General features: G+C 38.3%; 1 protein-coding gene across 16 annotated transcripts in view; it reads left to right on the top strand.

The window, feature by feature from the left end:
• TERB2 (telomere repeat binding bouquet formation protein 2) overlaps window positions 1–25944 on the top strand; it is a 240773-nt gene that overhangs the window by 16896 nt on the left and 197933 nt on the right. For 12 of the 16 annotated variants that reach the window (XM_043919097.1, XM_043919091.1, XM_043919093.1 and 9 more), the window contains exon 6: window positions 11521–11609. The exons of 3 other annotated variants lie outside the window; for them this stretch is intronic. In XM_043919097.1, coding sequence (XP_043775032.1) covers window positions 11521–11609 — 89 coding nt within the window. Of the gene's footprint in view, window positions 1–11520; window positions 11610–21183; window positions 22579–25944 lie in introns of those variants that run through there. One more of the 16 variants, XM_043919099.1, reaches the window with a different exon arrangement.

Genomic DNA, 25944 nt, shown 5'->3' with positions numbered 1-25944 from the left:
CAGAGGTGGTCAGGAGGATAAAAGGGGGAATCAACAGGAAAAGAGACAGATCCAGCCAGTAATCAGTTCCCTAAGTGTTCTCCACAGCCCGGAACACACAAAGAGATTCACTGAGTTGGGTAGAGAAGAAAAGGGGGAGGGGGGAGATAGAGGCGACTTGGTGGAGAAAAAGGCGAGTCAAAAGGGAGAGAGAGCAATCAGGCCAGTGATCTCGCTCCCATGTAAAAATGGGTACTGAAGATTGGGTTCTTAAAGGTAGAAAGTTGATAACAAATACCAAAAAGCAAAGATTACAAATATAGAGTAGAGGGTAGATTCTCAAAAATACAATATTAAAAGAAAGCAAAACAAAACAACAACAACAAAAAAACAAAGTCACAAAAATTATGAAATATATATGTGACGTTTGCTTTAAAAATAGGGTCTTTTTATTTTCAAGGTAATAGTAGGTTATAAAAATGAAAATTAAAGGAGTAATAGGGGACTTAAAAGTAAAAAAAAATTTTTTTTTAATTTAAAAAATGATAATAGTAAAAAAAAAAAAATGATAATAGTATCTAGGACTTTCTCTGGATCTGTTGTGCACAGTGTGCGGTCAATTCATTTTCAGGTAGTTCCTTGGTCCGGCTTGTACTTCTCAAGGTCTATAGGCCCCTTCCTACATAGTCGGTGGTAACTACAGGGTTTTAATCTGTTGCACCTGTCACTTCCAAAGCGGTTCCCTCTGTTTATTTTAGCTTCTTCCGTTTACTGGTCTCTTCAGTGTCTAATTTCCGCCCTGACACAAGGCAGGGTGGTGGTGGTCACTTATTTAGGCTCGCTTGTTCAGCCGTGCTGTGGGGAGGGAGGAGCACTGCAAACAAATATCACTGATGTGTGTGGGGAGTGCTCCTAGTGTCTCAGCCACACTGGGTTTGCCCCCACTCATGGCGTGTGTGCTTTCCCAGTCTACACTGCTCAGGCTCTAGGTTGCTCTGCCGGGAACTGTCTGATGCTGGCCCTGGGTTGCATGCATTCCCCAGGTCTAAGCCGCTCAGGTTCAGGTTCTCGGGTACTCCACAAAGGCGCAGAGTTGGTTGGGCCTGCGTTCTGTGCCCATCCCAGGTCTGAGCAGCTCAGGTGACCAGGTGCCTGGTGAGCACAGTCACCCCCAGTTGAAGGCTGCAACTTATCACCTCCCCCGTCTCAGCCACTCGGTTTTCTGGGTGTACAATGGGCACGCCTTCTCAGGTGTGCTGTGTGTCTTTTCTGGGGAGCTGATCTTTGGCCGCGACCCTCCCAGAGGATGTCGACCATCCAGAATCCCAATAAGTCTTGGTTAGCAACGAAGTCTGCTTGCAGTTTGGTATGGGATACCTCTCTGGGGCCGCGATTGCCCCCTTCCGACTCGGGCTGCCCTTGCCTGTCTGTCTCCGGCGGGTGATGGGCCAGTCTGCAGCCGGCTAGCTCTGCTCAGTCCTTTGTTCTGTGAGCGGGCCTTGCAGTGTCTTAGGTTAAGGCTTTTCACGGGATAGCTGTCCCACAGTCTGGGTTACTATCTCAAGCTGCTGCTGCTGCTGCTAAGTCGCTTCAGTCGTGTCCAACTCTGTGCGACCCCATAGACCGGCAGCCCACCAGGCTCCCCCATCCCTGGGATTCTCCGGGTAAGAACCCTGGAGTGGGTTGCCATTTCCTTCTCCAATGCATGAAAGTGAGAAGTGAAAGTGAAGTCGCTCAGTCGTGTCCGACTCTTAGCGACCCCGTGGACTGCAGCCTACCAGGCTCCTCTGTCCATGGGATTTTCCAGGCAAGAGTATTAGAGTGGGGTGCCATTGCCTTCTCCGACTATCTCAAGCTAGTTCCCTCAGATTGCCCTCAGGGCATTCAGGCCTGGTCCTTAGCCTAAGCAATGCAGTCCACTCCTCCCTGTCACTCTCCTGCTTGCTAGTGGGGGATGCAAGTGTCTGGGCTGCTGTTCCACTGGGAGTTGCTGTTAGGCACGTAATCTGTGGGTTTTAATTATTTATTTATTTTTCCTCCCGGTTATTTTGCCCTCTGAGATTCCAAGGCTTGCCACAGACCCGCTGAAGAGAGTGTTTCCTGGTGTTTGGAAACCTTTCTCTTTTACGATTCCCTTCCGGGGATGGATCTCCGTCCCTACCTCTTTTGTCTCTCTTTTTATCTTTTATATTTTGTCCTACCTCCTTTCGAAGACAGTGGGCTGCCTTTCTGGGTGCCTGATGTCCTCTGCCAGCGTTCGGAAGTTGTTTTGTGGAATTTACTCAGCGTTCAAATGTTCTTTCAATGAATTTGTGGGGGAGAAAGTGGTCTCCCCATTGTAGTCCTCCTCCATCTTAGGACCGCCTCCTGGAAATAGAAATTAAAAAGTAACTCCCAGTGATTCACTTGACTAGAAAAGATAACAGATGTGTTTTTATTTTCCTTCAAGAAATGGTTGTCCTGCAAAATGCAGAAGCATAAGGAAAAGATTGATAATATGACTACCAAAACTATTTTAAACCTGTGCCTGGAAATAGAAATATAAGCCAAGTTAAAAGAAAAATATATACTTGAAAAAACTTTTGACAAAAGCTATTTTCCTTAATATACAAAGAGAGCTTACGAATCTGGGGGAAATATGTCTAATATTTTCCAGTAACAACAAAATAACAACAAAAATAAAGGTAGATGTGTGTCTTTGTGGAACCACCAGAGCATGTAATATTGAACACTAAGTGGTGAACTAGATATTGAACATGTGCCAAATGAAAGACATTGATGAGCTAAGCCATTCACAGTATTTCATTTGATTCTCACAACTCTGTAAGATAGAAAAATAGTATTAGCCTCATTTTACAATTGAAGAAACAGGTTCAGAGAGTTAAATAATTCACCCTGTATTGTTTAAGTAGTGAAGGTAATTTGAAACCAATTCTGAGAGTCCAAACTCTTAATCACTGTGCTGTTTTTCTTTCTCAGTATGTTCCCAAATCTTCTGAAAATAGCGTGAATTTTTGCTTATTTTTCTTGTTCTTATTTTATAATAAATGTAACGCATCTGGTTTGTCAAAATGGAAAATACTAACAAAAAGAATAAAAAAAATTTAAATTGTAAGCAAACCCACCACTCAGATAACCACCATCAACATTAGTACATTTCTTGCTAGTTTTATACAGATACACACATTAAGTGGGCTTCCCAGGTGGCACTAGTGGTAAAGAATCCATCTGCCAATGCAGGAGATGTAAGAGATGTGGGTTCCATCCCTAGGTTGGGAAGATTCCCCTGGAGGAGGGCATGGCAACCAACTCCAGTATTCTTGTCTGGAGAATCTCATGGACAGAGAAGCCTGGTGGTTGAGAAACCAGACACATGGACACAGAAGTCCAAAGGGTTGCAAAGAGTTGAACATGACTGAAGTGACTTCCATGTACACATTAAGTAGAGTTGAGGTCAGACAGCAGAGAGTCTGTCTCTTGATTTTCTGTTTATTATTGTATGGGCAGTTCTCCATTTTGAAAAACCTTATTTGATATTATGTCTGTAATGGCTGTATTGGCATTTATTCTTATTGTCTGTTTAACCATCTCCCTTTAAATTAAAAAAAATTTATAGTTTGCTACTCTTGTAGCACCTTAATAAACATCTTTTTAAAAATAAATCTTTCTCCACTTTTTAGACAGTTTTCTTTCGTTTTTTGGCTGCACCATGCTGCTTGCAGGGTCTTTGTTTCTCGACCGTGAAAGTGCAGAGTCCTAGCCATGGGCAGCCATGGAATTCCCTAGATAATTTTTCTTAATGTAAATTATCAGACGTGGATTTTATGATATTAATGAAACATGAATGTTTTTAAAGGCCATGATGCCTATTGTTAGTTGCTTCCCATAAAAGTACAAGTTTAAAAATCCCACCAGGTGTTTGTCTCACTGCATCCTCATCAGTATAGTAATAATAAGTCTTGTGCTAACTTAATAGATGAAAAATAGGATCTTGGTTTAATTTGCATTTTTATTAGATTACTAGTAGGTTTGAATCTTTTTAAATTTATTAGCATTTTACATGTCCTTTTCTATGACTTAGTTTTACCCTTTCCCCATTTTCTACTGGGAGTCTTACTGTTTTTCTTGTCAACTTGCCTGATATCTCTATATAATAGCTATATTATCCTTTTTGTCCCATTGTCACATATCCAGTTTGTCACATTGTTTCCTCAGATGTTTATCTGGCTTATATTTTTTGGAGACATAAGTTTTGAATTTTTACATTGTTAAGCGAATCACTTCTTTTTCTTTTACTGCTTTTATGTTCAGGAAAGTCCTTTCCCATTTAGATATCAAATAAGTTTTTTATTCTGCAGATATTCATTTTGTATGTGGTATATGTTAACAGTTGAAGATAAAAATTTATTTTTGTCTTAGAAATAAGTTTCCACCAGTTTTTTTTAAAGTCATAAACATCTCTGTTTATTGAACACAAACTTGGTGAGCAATGGTGCCAGCAGTTTTTATCCATACTTCAAATAACCGTCACAGAAAATGTAAAATTCACTGTTCTTTCCCCATTTTTAGACTTCTGCCAGTTTTTTAGAGAATAAATCTATCTCCAGCTGATGTATGATTTCCTTTGTCATATGTTGTTTTTAGTATGTCTGGAGATCTGTTTTTAGGCTATGTTTTATTCCATAAATCTGTGGATTTGTTTTGATATTCTTCTAAGTTATATAACTTAAATACAATCTTCTTTTAAGTTATTTAACTTTATGTATTTTAATACCCAACAAGGCTTGTAAATACCAAACTCATTGCTCTCCTTTTAAAAATATTTTCATGCCTACTTATTATTTTCTATTGTCAAATTTTATTTTTAATAGATAATATATTCATATGGTTCAAAATTCAAGATACACAAAAGGGGAAACTATGAAATATACTCTTACTTCTGATGCGGGGTAGCTCCTCTTGGCCACTGCTCCTGCCTACCTAGATAGCATACTGGAAAGCAGAGACATTACTTTGCCAACAAAGGTCCGTCTAGTCAAGGCTATGGTTTTTCCAGTGGTCATGTATGGATGTGAGAGTTGGACTATAAAGAAAGCTGAAAAAAAAAAAAAAGAAAGCTGAGCACCGAAGAATTGATGCTTTTGAACTGTGGTGTTGGAGAAAACTCTTGAGAGTCCCTTGGACTGCAAGGAGATCCAACCAGTCCATTCTAAAGATCAGTCCTGGGTGTTTATTGGAAGGACTGATGTTGAAGCTACAATAGTTTGGCCACCTGATGTGAAGAGCTGACTCATTGGAAAAGATCCTGATGCTGGGAAAGATTGAGGGCAGAAGGAGAAGGGGACGACAGAGGATGAGATGGTTGGATGGCATCACCAACCTGATGGACGTGGGTTTGGGTGGACTCCGGGAGTTGGTGATGGACAGCGAGGCCTGGTGTGCTGTGGTTCATGGGGTCACAAAGAGTTGGACACGACTGAGTGACTGAACTGAACTGAACAGATGACATATACTGGCTTCTAGATAGCCTGTTTCCCTCCCAGAGGCAACCAGTATTATCAGGTTCTTGTGTATGCATATACTGGCAAATTCAAGTAAATATTCTTCCTTTTCTTCATAGATAGTAATATTCTATAACCGTTGTTCAGCACCTTTCCTCTTTGCTGTTAATAATTTACTTTTTAGATCATTCCATGTTAACTACATAAAGAACGTTTTCATTTTTGTGCTATGTAGTGTTTTATTATATGGATTTACCATAATTTATTTGACTGTTTTCCTAGTTTACTGGACTTGAGGTAATTTCTCATTTGCTGTTAAAATCAGTGCTTCAGTGATTGATCAAGTAATGTCATTTTGTATGTGTGCAAGTGTCTGTGGAGTAATTTTTTGAAGGGGGATTGCTGCATCAGGAGTGTATGCATTTTGTATCCTTGATCCGTTCAGTTCAGTTCAGTTCAGCAACACGCCAGGCCCTGTCCATAACAAACTCCTGGAGTTTACTCAAACTCATGTCCATTGAGTCTGTGATGCCATCCAGTCATCTCATCCTCTGTCGTCCCCTTCTCCTCCTGCCCCCAACCCCTCCCAGCATCAGGGTCTTTTCCAATGAGTCAACTCTTCGCATGAGGTGGCCAAAGTACTGGAGTTTCAGCTTCGGCATCAGTCCTTCCAATGAACACCCAGTACTGATCTCCTTTAGGATGGACTGGTTGGATCTCCTTGCAGTCCAAGGGACTCTCAAGAGTCTTCTCCAACACCACAGTTCAAAAGCATCAATTATTCGACATTCAGCTTTCTTCACAGTCCAAATCTCACATCCATACATGACCACTGGAAAAACCATAGCCTTGACCAGACAGACCTTTGTTGGCAAAGTAATGTCTGTGCTTTTTAGTATGCTATCTAGGTTGGTCAGAACTTTCCTTCCAAGGAGTAAGCGTCTTTTAATTTCATGGCTGCAGTCACCATCTGCAGTGATTTTGGAGCCCAAAAAAATAAAGTCAGCCACTGTTTCCCCATCTATTTCCCATGAAGTGATGGGACCAGATGCCATGATCTTTATTTTCTGAATGTTGAGCTTTAAGCCAACCTTTTCACTCTCCTCCTTCACTTTCATCAAGAGGTTTTTTAGTTCCTCTTCACTTTCTGCCATAAGGGTGGTGTCATCTGCATATCTGAGATTCTTGATATTTCTCCCAGCAATCTTGATTCCAGCTTGTGCTTCATCCAGCCCAGCGTTTCTCATGATGTACTCTGCATATAAGTTAAATAAGCAGGGTGACAATATACAGCCTTGGTGTACTCCTTTTCCTATTTGGAACCAGTCTGTTGTTCCATGTCCAGTTCTAAGTGTTGCTTCCTGACCTGCATATAGATTTCTCAAGAGGTAGGTCAGGTGGTCTGGTATGCCCATCTTTTTCAGAATTTTCTGTAGTTTATTGTGATCCACATAGTCAAAGGCTTTGGCATAGTCAATAAAGCAGAAATAGATATTTTTCTGGAACTCTCTTGCTTTTTTGATGATCCAGCAGATGTTGGCAATTTGATCTCTGGTTCCTCTGCTTTTTCTAAAACCAGCTTGAACATCTGGAAGTTCATGGTTCACGTATTGCTGAAGCCTGGCTTGGAGAATTTTGAGCATTGCTTCACTAGCGTGTGAGATGAGTGCAATTGTGCGGTAGTTTGAGCATTCTTTGGGATTGCCTTTCTTTGAGATTGGAATGAAAACTGACCTTTTCCAGTCCTGTGGTATCCTTGATAGGCCTTGTCAAATTGCCCTCCAAGAGTTTAAACCAGCTTACATTCCAATTGACTTTGTATTTACACGGCTAGGGTAACCAGACATCCAGATTTGCTTGGGACGGTCTTGGTTTTAGCACTGAAAAGCCCATGTCTGAGAAATCCCTCAATCCAAGGTAAACTGGGATAGTCACCATTCTTCTATACTTTCTCTGACACAGTGTGATAACATATTTCTACCTTCACATTAGCCTTTTGCTAACATATGTTACCCCTTCCCTCTTCTTCACCTCAGCATATCCTGGCTTTTCTTTAATCTTCCTCTACAGTGCCTGGTAGACACATGCTACTTTGGAAATATAGACCTTGTTAAGACTTATCCTGTAGTGTGGCTTTCCAGATGTGCTATGAGTAAAATAGTGTGAAGACTGTTTGCCAAAGAAATATGTAATTTATATAAAAAAATAAATTTTATAAATAAAAACGGGTTTTGCATGCAGAAATTTTTTACTATGTGTATTCATTCTTTTTTAAAAGAAATTATTTATTTTTGTCTGTGCTGGGTCTTTGTTGCTGTGCACGGGCTTTCTCTAGTTGCAGCGAGTGGGCTTTTCATTGCAGTGACTTCTCTTGTTGTGGGGCATGGGCTTGGCATGAGGGCTCAGTAGTTTCAGCACAAGGGGCTTAGTTGCCCCATGACATGTGAAATCTTCTCAGACCAGGGATTGAACCCATGTCCCCTGCTTTGGCAGGTGGATTCCTAACCACTGGACGAAGTCCTGTATTCATTCTTAACTAATATTTTCTTTAACGGCTCCTTGTGTTTTGTGTCATTTTTTAAAGAAATCATTCTATGAGACTATTGTTGTTATTATTTCGCTAAGGTTTTTCTTAATGATTTTTTTTTATTTTTAAATTGAAATCTTTGACACATTTGGAATATATCTTGGTGTAAGATGTGAGGTTTGGATCTCACCTTCTTTTTTTTCTTCAGATAATTACCTACTTTTGTCTGTTGGTTGAATAATTTATCTCCCCCCGCCACTGTATTGAAATGCCACCTTTATCCTAGGTTAAATCCCTTTAAGTATTTGGGTCTACTTCTGGACTTTATTATTAACATATTCTATTACATTCATTTGTCATACAACAGTATCACTGTTTTAATTATTTATAATATGATTTAATATCTAGAGCTAGTTCCTCCTCCTTATTCTTTTCCAAATTTTCTTAGTTAACTATTCTTCCTGATTTATTTTTCCATCTGAATTTTGATGGAATTTGAACCAGCCTGTTCTTATTAAAAATTCCTGTTGTTATTTTTAGTGACATTACAAAAATTATAGGTTAATTTAGGGAGACTTTGATGCTGAATCTTCCTCTCTGAGAAAATGGTATATTTTCCCTCGCTTGTTCAAGTTTTCTTTTGTAGACCTTAAAAATTTTTTTTCAGGTGACTTCCCTGGTGGTCTATTGGCTAAGAATCCATGCTCCCAATGCAGGGGGCCCCAATTAGATTCCTGGTCAGGGAACCAGATCCTACATGCTGCAACTAAAGATCCTGCATGCTGCAACTAAGATCTGGTGTAGCCAAATAAGTAGATAAATATTAAAATTTTTTCCCATACTTTCTTCATATAAATCTTATATTTCTTTTAAGACTATTCCTAGGTATTTTTTCATTTTATTATAAATTTAATCTTATCTCCTGTTAGATCTTCTAACGTGATTGTTCATGTGAATTTTAGAATTATTTCGTCTTGAGCACTAAAATCCCTTTGAGAATTGTGTTAAATTTGAGAATAATTGATAATTTTCAGTATTCCTATCCAAGACAATGCCTTTTTTGTTTTTATTTTTTGATATCTCAGTAAGGTTTCCTAATTTTTCTACAGATAGAATCAGAAACTGCTTATTATGTTATTCCTAGAATTTTTCTGAACTTTGTTGCTATAGTGGATTGGATCATTTTTTCCATTTTATTTTCATTAGTCATCGCTGATACATAGAAAATTTATTTATTTTTGAGTATTTGTCTTACATTTACCCACTTTAAGTTTCTAAAAATATTTCAGTTTTTTCTCTTGGCTTTTCAGGGTACACATTTATATCATTTGTTAATAATGGAAGTATTTTTTCTTCCTTTTCTCTATATAGCTCTTCTATTTTACTAGCTATCTCTTCTGTTTCTTGCTTTTCCCTCCCCCATCTCTTTCTGTTTGGCCAGAAATTTTAGAGCCATGGTAAATAATAACAGTGATAATGGGTATCCTTGTTTAGTCCCCGACTTTTCTGGGAACATTGTTTTGCTTTATTTGTAGAACTCTTCGTAAATGAGCTATGGTTTCTCTGTTTTCATTTCTTTTCTTTTAATTTCTTGGCTATGCCTCATGGCATGCAGGACCTTAGTTCCCCAACCAGAAATCAAACCCATGACCCCTGCATTGGAAGCACAGGGTCCTAACCATTGGACTGCCAGGGAAGTCTCCAAGCTATAGTTTCTTTTAGATGGACTTTTAAACAAATTGAAAATAAAGTCTTTGTTATCACTCAGTATAATAAATTTAAGGATGATCTCAATTTTTTTATTATTGAAGTTTTTATTCTCATATAGTTGTATTATCTATGGATTATATATAGTCTGACTATAATAAACATTGCTATTTGGCAGTTAGAAAATAGTATATTTTAGTTGAAAACTGCTTAGCTCTGTAAAAATTAGAATATAATTAATTATACTATATAACCACACTCAGAATAATTTAACTTTTTCTCTTTTTAACTCAGAAGTCACTTAGTGTACCTCATGTTTTTTCCCAGACATCATTTTTTGCTTAAAATGTGGAAGTGCTAATTAATAGAGTTCCAGTTATTTGAACACAATAACAGTAAATGTTAACGGTTATTTAAAATGGAGCCTTTTCTTTTAGAGTATTTAAAATTACATGTGTATTTATGTATTTTATCTAATTATAAAGTATTATTGAATTATTATGATTTCAAGAATATTGGGGGAAAGACCAGGTCTCTATTACTCAATAAATACTTGTTTTGTGAAGCAGTCAAGAAAACCAAAAATATCTGTTCAGTTCAGTTCAGTCACTCAGTCATGTCTGACTCTGCAACCCCATGGACTGTAGCATGCCAAGCCTCCCTGTCCATCACCAGCTCCCAGAGTTTACTCAAACTCTTGTCCATTGAGTCAGTGATGCCATCCAACCATCTCATCCTCTGTCGTCCCTTTCTCCTCCCGCCTTCAGTCTTTCCTTGCATCAGGGTTTTTTCAAATCAGTCAGTTCTTCACATCAGGTGGCCAGAGTTTGAAGTTTCAGCTTCAGCATCAGTCCTTCCAATGAACATTCAGGATTGATTTCCTTTAGGATGGACTGGTTGGATCTCCTTGCTGTCCAAGGGACTCAAAAGAATGTTCTCCAGCACCACAATTCAAAAGCATCAATTCTTTGGTGCTCAGCTTTCTTTACAGTCCAACTCTCACATCCATACTTGACTACTGGAAAAACCATAGCTTTGACTAGCTGGACCTTTGTTGGCAAAGTAGTGTCTCTGCTTTGGAATATGCTGTCTAGGTTGGTCATAACTTTTCTTCTAAGGAGCAAGCATTTTTTAATTTTATGGCTGCAGTCACCATCTGCAGTGATTTTGGAGCCCCCCAAAATAAAGTCTGTCACTGTTTCCCCATCTGTTTGGAAGCACAGAAGAAGTTCATGGTTGATGTTTTCACCCAATAAGACTGAAATCTTATCACAGAGCAATACATTGCTATACATATTGCCTGGGATAATTTCCTTTTTTTAATTTATTTTTATTAGTTGGAGGCTAATTACTTTACAATATTGTAGTGTTTTTTGCCATACATTGACATGAATCAGCCATGGATTTACATGTGTTCCTCATCCCGATCCCCCCTCCCGCCTCTCTCCCCATCCCATCCCTCTGGGTCTTCCCAGTGCACCAGCCCTGAGCACTTGTCTCATGCATCCAACCTGGGCTGGTGATCTGTTTCACACTTGATAGTATGCTTGTTTCAATGCTATTCTCTCAGAACATCCCACCCTCGCCTTCTCCCACAGAGTCCAAAAGTCTGTTCTGTACATCTGTGTCTCTTTTTCTGTTTTGCATATAGGGCTATCGTTACCATCTTTTTAAATTCCGTATATATGCGTTAGTATATTGTATTGGTCTTTATCTTTCTGGCTTACTTCACTCTGTATAATGGGCTAATTTGTATAACAAGTCCAAAAAACAAATATAAATATGACTTTATGTTTCATTTTATAGCACAGAAAAGCATTTTATAAGGACTCCAGTTGTAGAAAAGCAGATGTACTTTCCTCTTCAGCACTATCCAGTGAACAACATGGTAACAGGTAATTTAAAATAAAATTTAGAGTCAACTCAAGTAGCGAAGAAACAAGGGAATACCTTGTACAAAGTATAACTCCCCTGTCATACACACTAATAGGAGACCTCATTCATACTTTAAATAAATTAATCTGCAGAACTGACCCAAAATAGGCCCTGTATTTCCTGTTTTAAAATGCTGGTCTATTGACAAGGTGGAAACACATTCCTGTTTACATAAGACGGTTCCAATTTGTGCCTGTTGTCCTGGCATCAACTTTTGCTCTTAAGTGTCCCGATTTGGAAGATTAATTGTATAAAATGTTAGTGTTAGTTGCTCAGTCATGCTCAACTCTTTGCGGCCCTCTGGACTGTAGGCCCCTAGTTTCCTTTGTCCATGGCATTCTCCAGTCAAGAATACTGGAGTGGGCAGCCATTCCTTTCTCCAGGAGATCTTCCCGACACATGGATCAGGTCTCCTGCATAGTAGGCAGATTCTTACCATCTGAGCCACCAGGGAAGCCAGATTAATTGCTTGAACAACCCTAATTATATAGTTTCCTTTGAGAATCTGATGAAATATATAGGTCCCTTCCTCTAAGCATACATGCATACAAACATAACACATAAACTTTACATATAATTTAAAGAGGCTCACATGTGCCCAGAAGCCCTTTCATGGGTCACCCAGATGTTGACAGACTCCATATTTAGGTTTTCTAGTGCCCAGCATAAAAAGAAGACAATTAATTGAGGCTGACATTGAGAGGGTGCAAACGAAGGAACTAGTTGAAAAGTGGCTGTTGAAATTTGAATAGTGCTAAGTAAGGCGAAGTAGGAAATATTATTTGAATAATTTGATGTGGGTAGTATTTAGTAGGGTCATTGTTAATTTTAAAAATAGAGGATTTAAAAATTTGTTTTTAAAACACTACGATTAAAATGTGTAGACTTTTGGATGTGTCATTATAAAATCATTTGTATATTTATCATTTTATCTTTTTTAGCAGTGTCATAATTACCTCTTGTAACTAGTTTACAAATTCCTAAATGTCTTCTGTCATATTACTATTCCTCTAACTAAGTTTATTTATCCATTTGTTTTATTAGTTTTTTCCTTCTATTCATTTGAGTAATATAAATGGCCTTCAGAAAAGCAATTAAGAACATTGAATGTGTAGTTTGGGGCTAAGTGTTGGAGATACCAAAGAAAACTTCTATTCCAACTATGATAGTAGAAAAAGTCAGTTCTGGAACTCTTAGGAGCAGTTGTTGACTGCACAGGACAGTGAACTAAGAAGAAGTACAGTTTCCCTTTGCATAGCAAGTGTTTGAACTTCCAGGGTCCACTTATATGAGGGTTTTTTAAATAATAAATGCTACAGTTCTACATACATAATCTGCAGTTGGTTGAGTTTGCAGATGTAGAACCACAGATAAAGGTGAACATTGAATCTCCAGGGCCAGCTATACATTGTAAGTGGATTTTTGACTGCTGAAAGAGTTGGCATCCTTAACCCCCACATTATTTGGAGGGTCAACTGTACTTAAGTACTATGATTGGGAGTAGCTGATTGCTGCCTAGATTTTTCCCTAGATCTAAATATTCAGATAAGATGTAGGTACCTTAAACCATGGATGGTTATGGTATAGTATTCGTATTGATTTTGCTTCAGGCGGCTCCATCACCACATACTAAATGTCTTTTGCTCATTTGGATTTACTGACTGTTTGATAACATAAAGACCAATAATAAATATTAAAATCAGCCATACAATAAAGACAAATGCTTAGATTTGGATAAGCAACAATGTTGTTCTATATCTCATTGCCATCTTACTGTTTAAAAAGACATGGCAGTGTTATATAAAACAAACTAAAAAAGAACTATAGGGATGTCCCTGGTGGACCAGTGGTTAAGACTCAGTGCTTCCAATACAAGGGGCCTGGGTTTGATCCCTGGCTTACCAGGTGGCGCTAGTGGTAAAGAACCCACCTGCCAGTGCAGGAGATGTAAGAGACATGGATTTGATCCCTCAGTCAGGAAGATCTCCTGGAGGAGGAAATGGCAACCCACTCTAGCACTCTTGCCTAGAGAATCCCGTGGACAGAGGAGCCTGGAGGGTTACAGTCCATAGGGTCACAAAGAGTCAGACGCAATTTAGCACACAGGCAGAGAACTAGATCCCACGTGCCACCACTAAGATCCAGTGCAGCCAAATAAAATTATTAAAAACTGTAGAAATAATCATTAGTTATCTTTAAAGTATAATTTTAACCTGTGGTAATCTGGTATTGATTTTACTGGTAGAACTAAAGTAAAATCTTCTAATTTTTTAATTTGTGAAGTTGAATAATTATTTTTTTCTAATACTGCATTAAATTTAAAAATAGTACTTTCTTGGAAGAAAGCTTTATTTTAAAAATAATTTAATTGTCTTTAATTTTGACATAAAGTGACAGCCTTTCCTTTGTTATCATGCCCATTTGCCTGTACAGGAAGAAATAACTTCTTGTTGAGAAAATCAGCTTGTGTTAATTGAAAATATAGGGCAGTGGTAATCTAATTGAAAATGTAGGGCAGCAGTGTTCTAATTTAGGCAGGGGTATCAGTATTTGTGACTATAACTTTACTGTCTCTTCCTCAAAATGGGTCGAGTTCAACTCAGTGAATGTTAAATCTCTTAAATCTAATGTTTGGTTTTAGAAAATACAAGTTGAAGCTATACCCTAGAACAGGGTTTCTCAGTCCTGGAACTGTCATATATGGCATTTTCAGTTCAGTTCAGTCACTTAGTCGTGTCTGACTCTTTGCAACCCCATGGACTGTAGCACGCCAGGCTTCCCTGTCCATCACCAACTCCTGGAGCCTACTCAAACTCGTGTCCATTGAGTCGGTGATGCCATCCAACCATCTCATCCTCTGTCGTCCTCTTCTCCTCCTGCCTTCAATCTTTCCCAGCATCAGGGTCTTTTCAAATCAGTCAGTTCTTTGCATCAGGTGGCCAAAGTATTGGAGTTTCAGCTTCAGCATCAGTCCTTCCAGTGAATATTCATGACTGATTTCCTTTAGGATGTACTGGTTGGATCTTCTTGCTGTCCAAGGGACTCTCAAGAGTCTTCTCCAACACCACAGTTCAAAAGCATAAATTCTTTGGCACTCAGCTTTCTTTATGGCCCAACTCTCACAACCATACATGACTACTGGAAAAACCATAGCTTTGACTTTGACGGACCTTTGTTGGCACTTTAGGCCAGATAATTCTCTGTTGTAGAGAGCAACCCTGGCCGGTGCCCATTAGATGCCAGTAGCATCCCAGCCAGAAACCTGCCCCTCCCCACCACATGACCCCCATGTTGTGACAACCAGAAGTATATCCAGGTGTTACAAGTGTCCCATAAAATATCAAAGTTTTTTGGGTCTGTTTTTTATTTTTTGCTTTTGACTCCATTAAGTTCTCTCCATCTGCTGTCACTGGTTATCACCATAATAAAAAATTCTGATTAACAGCTCCATATGTGGCTTCCCAGTGGCTCAGTGGCAGAGAAGCTGCCTGCAGTGCAGGAGATGCAGGAGACGCTGGTTCAGTGTCTGGGTGGGGAAGGTCCCCTGGGGGGGGCCTGGCAACCCGCTCCAGTTCATGGTGGGAAAGCCTGTGGACAGAGGAGCCTGGAGGGCTGTGGTCCCACAGGGCCGGAGAATCAGACGTGACTGAAGCAACTGAGCACATACAGTTAATAAAAAGGAAAAGCATAACTAATAGTGATAAATATCTCGCAGGCAAAAAATTTCAAGCCCAGACCCCCTTGCATTAAAGTGTGAAGTCTTAACTCCTGAACCACCAGGGAAGTCCCCAAACCAAAAAGTTCTGATAATTAAAAGTTTGGGAACTTATAAGAGATACTTTATTAGTTATCTATTTAGTTCAATTCAGTTTAGTCGCTCAGTTGTGTTCAACTCTTCGTGACCCCATGGACTGCAGCATGCCAGGCCTGTCTATCACCAACTCCCAGAGTTTACTCAAACTCATGTCCATTGAGTCGGTGATGCCATCCAGCCATCTCATCCTCTGTCGTTCCCTTCTCCTCTCGCCTTCAACCTTTCCCAGCATCAGGGTCTTTTCAAATGAGTCAGCTCTTCTCATCAGGTGGCCAGAATATTGGAGTTTCAGCTTCAGCATCAGTCCTTCCAATGAACACCCAGGCCTGATCTCCTTTAGGATGGACTGGTTGGATCTCCTTGCAGTCCAAGGGACTCTCAAGGGTCTTCTCCAACACCACAGTTCAAAAGCATCAATTCTTTAGTGCTCAGCTTTCTTTATAGTCCAACTCTCACATCCTTACATGACTACTGGAAAAACCATAGCCTTGACTAGACAGACCTTTGTTGACAAAGTAATGTGTTTGATTTTGAATATGCTGTCTAGGTTGGTCATAATTTTATTCCAAGGAGTAAGCATCTTTTTATTTCATGGCTGCAGTCACTGTCTGAAGTGATTTTGGAGCCCCCCCAAAATAAAATCTGCCACTATTTCCAGTTTCTCCATCTGTTGGCCATGAAGTGATGGCACTGAATGCCATGATCTTTATTTTCTGAATGTTGAGCTTTAAGCCAACTTTTTTCACTCTCTTCCTTCACTTTCACCAAGAGGATCTTTAGTTCTTCTTTGCTTTCTGCCATAAGGGTGGTGTCATCTGCATATCTGAGGTGATTGATATTTCTTCCAGCAATCTTGATTCCAGCTTGTGCTTCATCTAGCCCAGCGTTTCTCATGATGTACTCTGCATATAAGTTAAATAAGCACGGTGCCAATATACAGCCTTGACGTACTCCTTTTCCTATTTGGAACCAGTTCCATGTCCAGTTCTAAGTGTTGCTTCCTGACCTGCATATAGATTTCTCAAGAGGCAGGTCAGGTGGTCTGGTATGCCCATCTCTTTCAGAATTTTCCACAGTTTGTTATAGTCCGCATAGTCAAAGGCTTTGGCATAGTCAATAAAGCAGAAATAGATGTTTTTCTGGAACTCTCTTGCTTTTTCGATGATTCAGTGGATGTTGGCAATTTGATCTCTGGTTCCTCTGCTTTTTCTAAAACCAGCTTGAACATCTGGACGTTTACGGGTCACGTACTGTTGAAGCCTGGCTTGGAGAATTTTGAGCATTACTTCACTAGCATCTGAGATGAGTGCAATTGTGTGGTAGTTTGAGCATTCTTTGGCATTTCCTTTCTTTGGGATTGGAATGAACACTGACCTTTTCCAGGCCTGTGGCCACTGCTGAATTTTCCAAATTTGCTGGCATATTGAGTGCAGCACTTTCACAGCATCATCTTTTAGGATTTGAAATAATTCAACTGGAATTCCATCACCTCCACTAGCTTTGTTCATAGCGATGCTTCCTATGGCCCACTTGACTTCACATCCCAGGATGTCTGGCTCTAGGTGACTGATCACACCATCGTGATTATCTGTGTCATGAAGATCTTTTTTGTTCAGTTCTTCTGTGTATTCTTGCCACCTCTTCTTAATATCTTCTGCTTCTCTTAGGTCCATACCATTTCTGTCCTTTATTGAGCCCTTCTTTTCATGAAATGTTCCCTTGGTACTCTTAATTTTCTTGAAGAGATTTCTAGTCTTTCCCATTCTACTGTTTTCCTCTATTTCTTTGCACTGATCACTGAGGAAGGCTTTCTTATCTCTCCTTGCTATTCTTTGGAACTCTGCATTCAGCTGGGTATATCTTTCCTTTTCTCCTTTGCCTTTCACTTCTCTTCTTTTCACAGCTATTTGTAAGGCCTCCTCAGAAAGTCATTTTGCTTTTTTGCATTTCTTTTTCTTGGTGGTGGTCTTGCTCCCTGTCTCCTGTACAATGTCATGAACCTCCGGCCATAGTTCATCAGGCACTCTGTCTATCAGATCTAGTCCCTTCAATCTATTTCTCACTTCCACTGTATAATTGTTAGGGATTTGATTTAGTTCATACCCGAATGGTCTATTGGTTTTCCCTACTTTCTTCAATTTAAGTCTGAGTTTGGCAATAAAGAGTTCATGATCTGAACCACAGTCAGCTCCTGGTCTTGTTTTTGCTCGCTGCATAGAGCTTCTCCATCTTTGGCTACAAAGAATATAATCAATCTGATATCAGTGTTGACCATCTGGTGATGTCCATGTGTAGCGTCTTCTCTTGTGTTGTTTGAAGAGGGTGTTTGCAATGACCAGTGCATTCTCTTGGTGAAACTCTGTTAGCCTTTTCCCTGCTTCATGCTGTACTTCAAGACCAAATTTGCCTGTTATTCCAGGTATTTCTTGATTTCCTACTTTTGCATTCCAGTACCCTGTGATGAAAAGAACATCTTTTCTGGGTGTTTGTTCTACAAGGTCTTGTAGGTCTTCATAGAACCATTCAACTTCAGCTTCTTCAGCATTACTGCTCTGGGCATAGACTTGGATTACTGTGATATTCCAAGGTTTGCCTTGGAAATGAACAGAGATCATTCTGTCCTTTTTGAGATTGCATCCAAGTACTGCATTTCGCACTCTTGTTTACTATGATGGCTACTCCATTTCTTCTAAGGGATTCTTGCCCAAGTAGTAAATATAATGGCCATCTGAGTTAAATTTCATCCATTCCAGTCCATTTTATTTCGCTGATTCCTAAAATTCGACATTCACTGTTGCCATCTTGTGTTTGATCACTTTCAATTTGCCTTGATTCATGGACCTAACGTCCCAGGTTCCTATGCAATATTGCTCTTTACAGCATTGGACTTTGCTTCCATCACCAGTCACATCCACAACTGAGTGTTGTTTTGCTTTGGCTCCATCTCTTCATTCTTCCTGGAGTTATTTCTCCACTCATCTCCAGTAGCATATTGGGCACCTACCGACCTGGGGAGTCCATCTTTCAGTGTCCTATCTTTTTGCCTTCTCATACTGTTCATGGGGTTCTCAAAGCAGGAATACTGAAGTGGTTTGCCATTCCCTTCTCCATTTATATATTGCTGTGTAACAAATTGCTTCAAAACTTAGCAGCTTAAGACAGTGAACACTTATTATTTCATAGTTTCTGAGGACCAGGAATCCAGGAGCATCTTAGTTGGATGGTGGTAGTTAGTTGCTAAGTTGTGTCCAACTCTTGCAACCCCATGGACTGTAGCCTGCCAGGCTCCTCTGTCCATGGGATTTCCCGGGCAAGCATACTGGAGTGGGTTGCTGTTTCCTTCTCTAGGGTATCTTCCCGACCCAGGAATAGAACCCAGGTCTCTTGCATTGCAGGCAGATTCTTTACTGACTGAACTATGAGGGGAAGCTTAGTTGGATACTTATGTCTAATAATCTCTAGTAAGGTTGCAGTCAGTTTGTCAGCCAGTTTGCAGTCATTTCAGGGACAGGAAAATCTATTTCAAAGCTTATGCATATGGTTGTTGGCAGGCTTTGGGTTCTTGTTGGATTTTGGAAAAAGGCTTAGATCTCACCAAGTGGGCTTCCATAAGGGCTGTTCACAACATGGTAGCTTGCTTTCCTCAGAATGAGAAATGCAAGTGTGAGAAAGAGTGTGTCGAAGACAGAAGCCAGTGTCTTTTCTATATCCTATTCTCAGAAGGGACGTATCATTACTTCTGCCAAGTGCTGTCAAGTCATATAGAACAACCCAATTACAAAGTGGGAGGAGTCCACACAAATTCATGAATACCAGATGATAGGGATCATTCAGGCCCATCTGAGGGGCTGGCTACCACAGACTCATATAGAATTGTCCAACAAGAATGCCTTTCCTAGGAACTCTCTTTTCTTCTTCCCAATTATTTTGGGTTACATTTTCTAAAACATGAGCTAGTTCCTACCTCCAGCAGTTGCTTTGGGAATGAATACCTGACTTGAGCTGGACCAATCACAGTTCTTTGGATTTCTAGACATGGAGTGCAGCAAGTCATGTCATTCTTATTCAAGTGACCATAGCTCTAAGATATAAAACGTGAGAGCTACTGGTGGCCATGTTTTCTACCCTGTAAAGAAAGTCAGCTTGTGTTGAGAAGAAAATTAAATTAATATGTATAGGAGAAAACTGGAGATCATTGAGATGGCTGTGAGAGCTAGTTATTTCTGAGGCTTAGCACCATGTATGCCTTCCTCATAGTTCGGTTGATACGGCAGTGTCTTTCCAGTAAACTCACCTTCAGCTATTTTATTTATTTATTTTTTTTAATTTTTGAAATTGATTTTTATTGGAGTATAGTCATTTTACAGTGTTGTTTCAGTTTCTGCTGTATAGCAAAGTGAATCAGCTATGTGTAGATGTATAGCCCCACTTCTTTGGATTTCCTTCCATTTTGGTCGCCACAGAACATTGAGTAGAGTTTTCTGTGCTATGTGGTAGGTTCTCATTAGTTTCCATTTAAGCTAGTTTAAATTGAGTGTCTGTCAATTTCAGCCTAAAGTCCTAACTACTTCAAAACTGCCACAATAATCCAGTTTTACATCATAAATGTCCTATCCTTCTTTAACTTGCAGGAATAATTTTATTAATATAGTAATTATTTTAAAAATTTCTATCCTCCCACATACCTTTAGAAACGTCACATAGTATGTATGTGCAGTTAATTAAATGTTAATATTTTAATGCACTAGTTTATTTTACATAGAAATCTAGCCATTAGGCAAGGACCATGAACAATATGGAGGATAGTAATAGTGCTTTAAGAGATTTTCTAAAGTAAATGGTTATGTTTAAAATATCTTTAAAGATTGTAATGAATTTTATGTTATTGGCCTCATAGTTAATTTATTAACTGAATTTATTATCTATTATTATAAACAATCAAACTGTATAGATATACTATTGATGGTGGTGGTCTAAATTCAGTCATCTCTGAGCTCTAGCAGAATTTTTTTTCATATGGTATATACTTTTAAATTAGGTTTCAATATTAGTATAAACCACAAACATTTATATTACACATAAAACATTATCACTCAGATAAGCAACTGCTATCAAGGTAATATTACTCAAAATCATTGAGTCTGTAAGCTCTTTCCATTCAGGTTTTCTTTTTGATTCTCATATCTATTTCAGATTATTAATGACATCAGGATTACTCACACCTACAACCTTTGTTGACTAAGTTGTGATATCAGTTTTCCTCTTAATTTTTTATTAAATACTGTTATCTCAGTGTTAGCAATGCAGGAAGGTGTCACTTGCCCTACTAGGGAAGATGAGCTAGCTTTTTGTGTTGTTAGTAGCTAGCTGGATAGAGAATTCTAAGCAGTTACACTCTAAACCAGACACACGTCCAAGTTATTTTGGTCTAGGTACTTGTAAGTTCCAGCCCTAACCTGTACATCACACTCTCTGTAGTCAAAGTGGCTAATGAAGTATCTGGTGTTTTAAAAAGAGTATAAGGCTAAGGGTAGTGGTGAAGAGGGGAGGAAGGTGTTCCCCGATAGTTACCACGTTTTATGGAGAATATTCTCATTGGTATTTCTTCTTTTTACTTCTTTTCTAAAAACATTCTATGGAAATCTTAGCTCTAATAAATCAAAGACCTTGAAAAGGAGATAGTATGATAGAATTTCCAATATATATATTCTATTCTGTAGGTTATATATCAATTGATGCCATGAAGAAATTTCTTGGGGAGCTACATGACTTCATTCCTGGAAGTTCAGGTTATTTGGCATACCATGTTCAAAATGAAATTAACATGTCTGCTATAAAAAACAAACTAAAGAATAAGTATTAAGTTAAATATTGTCCTTCTATCTGGGCATTTATTTTCTGTAAAATATTACCAAAGATGTGCATATTTTTAAATTCTCCTCTTTGGGACAGGAGGTTGGGGGAATGGGGAAGAATTCTTTCTTCCTCAAAATGTACTTTAGGAAATTCAGAATCATTTTGGCTCTCTGTTTTGACATTTGGGATGGCCTTTTCCCCCAGCTTGTAAGGTTATGTCCACCAATTCTGAGTGCACAGTTGTTATGGAGTAATTGTCGATGAAACATACTTCATGAATTCTCAATCTCTCTCTCTCTGTCAGATATTCTTTTGACTTTAATGTTCTATTAGCTATATATATATATATTTCTAGGTTTAATGCTGTAAATGCTAAGTTTTATGATTCTGGTCATCTTATTTTGATTAAAATCTCAGAATGTGATAGTTGAATTACTGTTTCTGGCTTGAAAAAATATGTTAAGAAGTAAATAATTCACACTTCATTATATGGACAGTTTCTGATAATCAGTGTATCAGAAGTGATTTAATGTAAACAAATGTTACGTCTTCTGAAATGAACCCACAAGATACCATAGAATCACAGTGCTAGAAAGGACCTTAGATAATATTGGGTCTAACTTGTTTGTTTTTAATGAGGAAATGAAGGCCTTGACAAAGTGTCTTGCTTAGACTGACTAACTGGAGGCTAAACTGGGACTGGAACACGGTCCTCTTGATTTTTCAGGCCAGTCCTTCCCCACTCTCCCTCATGGTATGTGATATAGTCTATATCAGATATAATAGCAAATCTGCAAAGGGGACTCAGAAACAAGTCAAGCATGCTTGCCTTATCTTCTGAATAAGCTGAAATAGTGTTGAGATTTAATGGTTTCTAGTGCTTTAGTGATTTCAAGAAGGCAACTTCTTTCCTTTTTAAAAAAATTTTTGGCCATGCTACACAGCATGCAAGATCTTAGTTCCCCCACCAGGTATCAAACCCTCGTCCCCTGGAGTGTAAGTGCTGAATTTTAATCACTGGACAACCATGAAAATCCCAGGCAACTTATATTTATTTATATGATCATGCTATGTGGAATCTGGTGGGTTGGTTACATTTTAAAAATTTACTTTCAATAAGAAAACCCCAGTACTTTCTTCTAGGAAGTGCATACCAGTTGTAGAATTATCTAAAGAAAGTGAACTTTTTTTTTTTTTTTTTTTTAGTGTTTGGGTTATTTGTGTATATATATGGGCACCAGTTTTTCATTTATGAAAAACTCAATAATATGACATTTTTAGACTAATCTCAGCATTAGCTGAGAAAGTTCTATTTTTCCCATATGATAATTTTTCCTTATGTCTTCATATGTGTAGTTAAGTTCTTCCCTGTGGGTAAATTCTTCTGAACACCTAAAATATATTAATTATCCTTTTCCTGAAATGTATTAAATATTATCTCTCCTGAATACTCAGTCACATTCAGTCAATCATGTTTCTTATATAAACACTGAGCCTATCTGTGCACACGGAGTTAATTATTAATAGGGTTAAGTAACTTTACACCAAGTCATGTGCATTGGGACTTCTTGGAATTGTTTGGGTATTTTCTGATATATGTAGTATGCACATATTTACTTGGTAAATCAAAAACTACAACAAAAGTGATTCCTAGACAAAAGTGATCATATCTTTAAGTATATATAGAAAAGGTCAGATGTAACTATATATCCTTGAAATAGAACCAGAAGCAATAAAATCAGTTAATAATATAAGCCTTTTGGGAATTAGAAGCATGTGAACAAATAAAATAGGCGAAGATAAACTTTTGTTAAAAGTCTGTTGTTTTCTGTTGGTGGGATTGCAAACTAGTACGACCACTATCGAGAACAGTATGGATATTCCTTAAAAAACTGGAAATAGAACTGCCATACGACCCAGCAGTCCCACTGCTGGGCACAAACACTGAGGAAACCAGAATTGAAAGAGACATGTGTACCCCAGTGTTCATTGCAGCACTGTTTACAATAGCCAGGACATGGAAGCAACCTAGATGTCCATCAGCAGATGAATGGATAAGGAAGTTGTGGTACATATACACAAAGGAATATATTACTCAGTTATAAAAAAGAATGCATTTGAGTCAGTTTTAATGAGGTGGCTGAAACTGGAGCCTATTCTATAGAGTGAAGTAAGTCAGAAAGAGAAACATCAATACAGTATAGTAACGCATATATATGGAATTTAGAAAGACAGTAACAACGACCTTATATGCAAGACAGCAAAAGAGACACAGATGTAAAAAACGGACTTTTGGACTATGTGGGAGAAGGCGAGGGTGGGATGATTTGAGAGAATAGCATTGAAACATGTATATTACCATATGTAAAATCGATGACCAGCACAAGTTCAATGCATGAAGCCTGCAGGGTGCTCAAAGCCGGTGCTCTGGACAACCCAGAGGGGTGGGATGGGGGATTCAGGATGGGGGGACACATGTACACCCATGGCTGATTCACATTGATGTATGGCAAAAACCACCACAATATTGTAATAAACCTCCAATTAAAATAAATAAATAAATTAAAAAATCTATTGTCTTAATGGGAAGTGAAGGCAGAATGATTTTTTTATTGCTCATTCAAACTGTTTTTTTTTTTGCCTTCATGTATCTACTAGATTGCCTCTGGTTCCCATTTTATTAAAAACACTCCCCCACATTAGAACTTTTGGTTATTCCTCGACCCTTTTGCAAACATGTCTCCTCTGATGCTTTTCACTATTAGGCACAGTCATTCCTCACATCGTTTATTTAATGTATAGTTCTTAGTTCATCTTATTTCATTGTTCATGATCAGATTATTTTTCTTTTTAGCTTTTGGTAGGGTTTTGTGTCATTAGATAAGTTATGAGTCATTGGCAGAATCTGCTATTTACTTCTGAATGTCTCTTTGTTTCCCTTTCTTCCATGATGACAGAACTCCTAATTTCTGTCCAGGCACATGCTACCTAGAATAAAGACCATATTCTCAGTTTCACTTGAAATTAAGTATAGCTAGGTTAACAATGGATGCATAGTAGAAATGGCATGTGGGAACCTTGCTTTAAGATACCTGGCATGTTCCCTTTGTTTCCATTCCTTCCAATCATTTTTCCTGCGTCTTTCATCCTGTTGCTTGGAATGGGGATGTGATAACTACTGTTTGAACCATAAAAGCATACTCAGACTGGCAAAGCATTAGAGTAAAAGGAGCCTGGGGTCCTGAGGACACTGTGGAGATATCTGCCACCCCAGCCCTGGGTTGCCTACCTCTACACTTTCATGTGACCGAGAAAATGTCTTCTTTGTTTAAGGCACTTTATTTTTGTGTCTCTTTCTGCCAGACTAACCATAAATGAGGCATAAGAACAGGCTACTGACCTTGTTTTATGGGAGATAATTGTGTGGAAGATAACTAGTTCTTTACATCTGTAAAGTGTTAATCTTGAAGTTATAAAGGTGACCTTAGTAACATAGCATGTCTTTTACATTTATAGCAGCTTTACTTAAAAAAAAAAAGGTTCTTTCAAATGGAATGTTTAGTTACACTATTACTCAGCAGTGTGGAAAACCTGAAAATAAACTCAGTGTTTAATAATTAAGTAATAGAATGTACCTTAAAATCATATTTCATTGATTTAATGGAATAGCCATTTTTTCTCTTTAACATCTTTATTAAGATACAATCACACACCACACAATTCACCCATTTAATGGGTGCAACTTAATGGTCTTTAGTGTAGTGACCGAGCCGTGAAACCATTACCGCAGTCTGATTTAGAGCTTTTTCATCGCCCTAGAAAGAAACCCCTTGCCTATTAGGTCAACAGCCATGCTGCTCTTCCACACCCATACCCCTGACTGAAGGCAGCCACTAGGTCTACCTTCCGTCTTTATAGATTTGCCCATTCTGGACATTTTTTGTAAGTAGAATCATGGAACACATGCTCTTCTGTGACAGATGTCTTTCACTTAGCATGATGTGGAGTTTATTCATGTTACACCTTGAGGTATCAGTACTTTATTTATTTTTTATCACAAAGTAGTATTCTATTGTATGGACATTTAAGTAGAAAAAGATAGCTATTTTGCTTTGCCAGGCAAAGGGATACACATTGGGCTTCTGCCTCAAAAAACTGTGTCTTCAGGAAATTGTATAGTCTTAAATACATATTTTAGACAAGAACAGGGGCTAAAAATCAATAATCTAATAAACATCCATATCAGGAAACTAGAAAAGAAAAATCACCAGCAACTCCCAAGGAAAATACAAGGAAGAAAAAATATAGACAAGAGGGGAAATTAATGAAATAAGAAACAAATCTATAATAGGAAGGGACAACAAATCAAGAAAATGTTTACTTTGAAAAGACTAATTAAATTGATACATTTCTAGCAAGACTAGTTAAAAGAGAAAGAAGCACATAAAACCAGTATCAGAAATGAAGCCGAATTTAAAAATTATGAGAGAAATTTGACCAAATTTATGCCAATAAGTTCAAATATTTAAATGAGCTATCTAAATTCCTAGGAAATCTGTTTTACTAAATCTGACATGCAAAAAATAGGAAATATCATTAGTCCTACAACTATAAAAATTATGAAT

Source organism: Cervus elaphus, chromosome 12 (assembly GCF_910594005.1).
Source record: "Cervus elaphus chromosome 12, mCerEla1.1, whole genome shotgun sequence".
NCBI classification, from domain to species: Eukaryota; Metazoa; Chordata; class Mammalia; order Artiodactyla; family Cervidae; genus Cervus; species Cervus elaphus.
The sequence above is the reverse complement of the archived record's forward strand: the minus strand, read 5'-3'. Positions and strand labels throughout refer to the sequence as shown.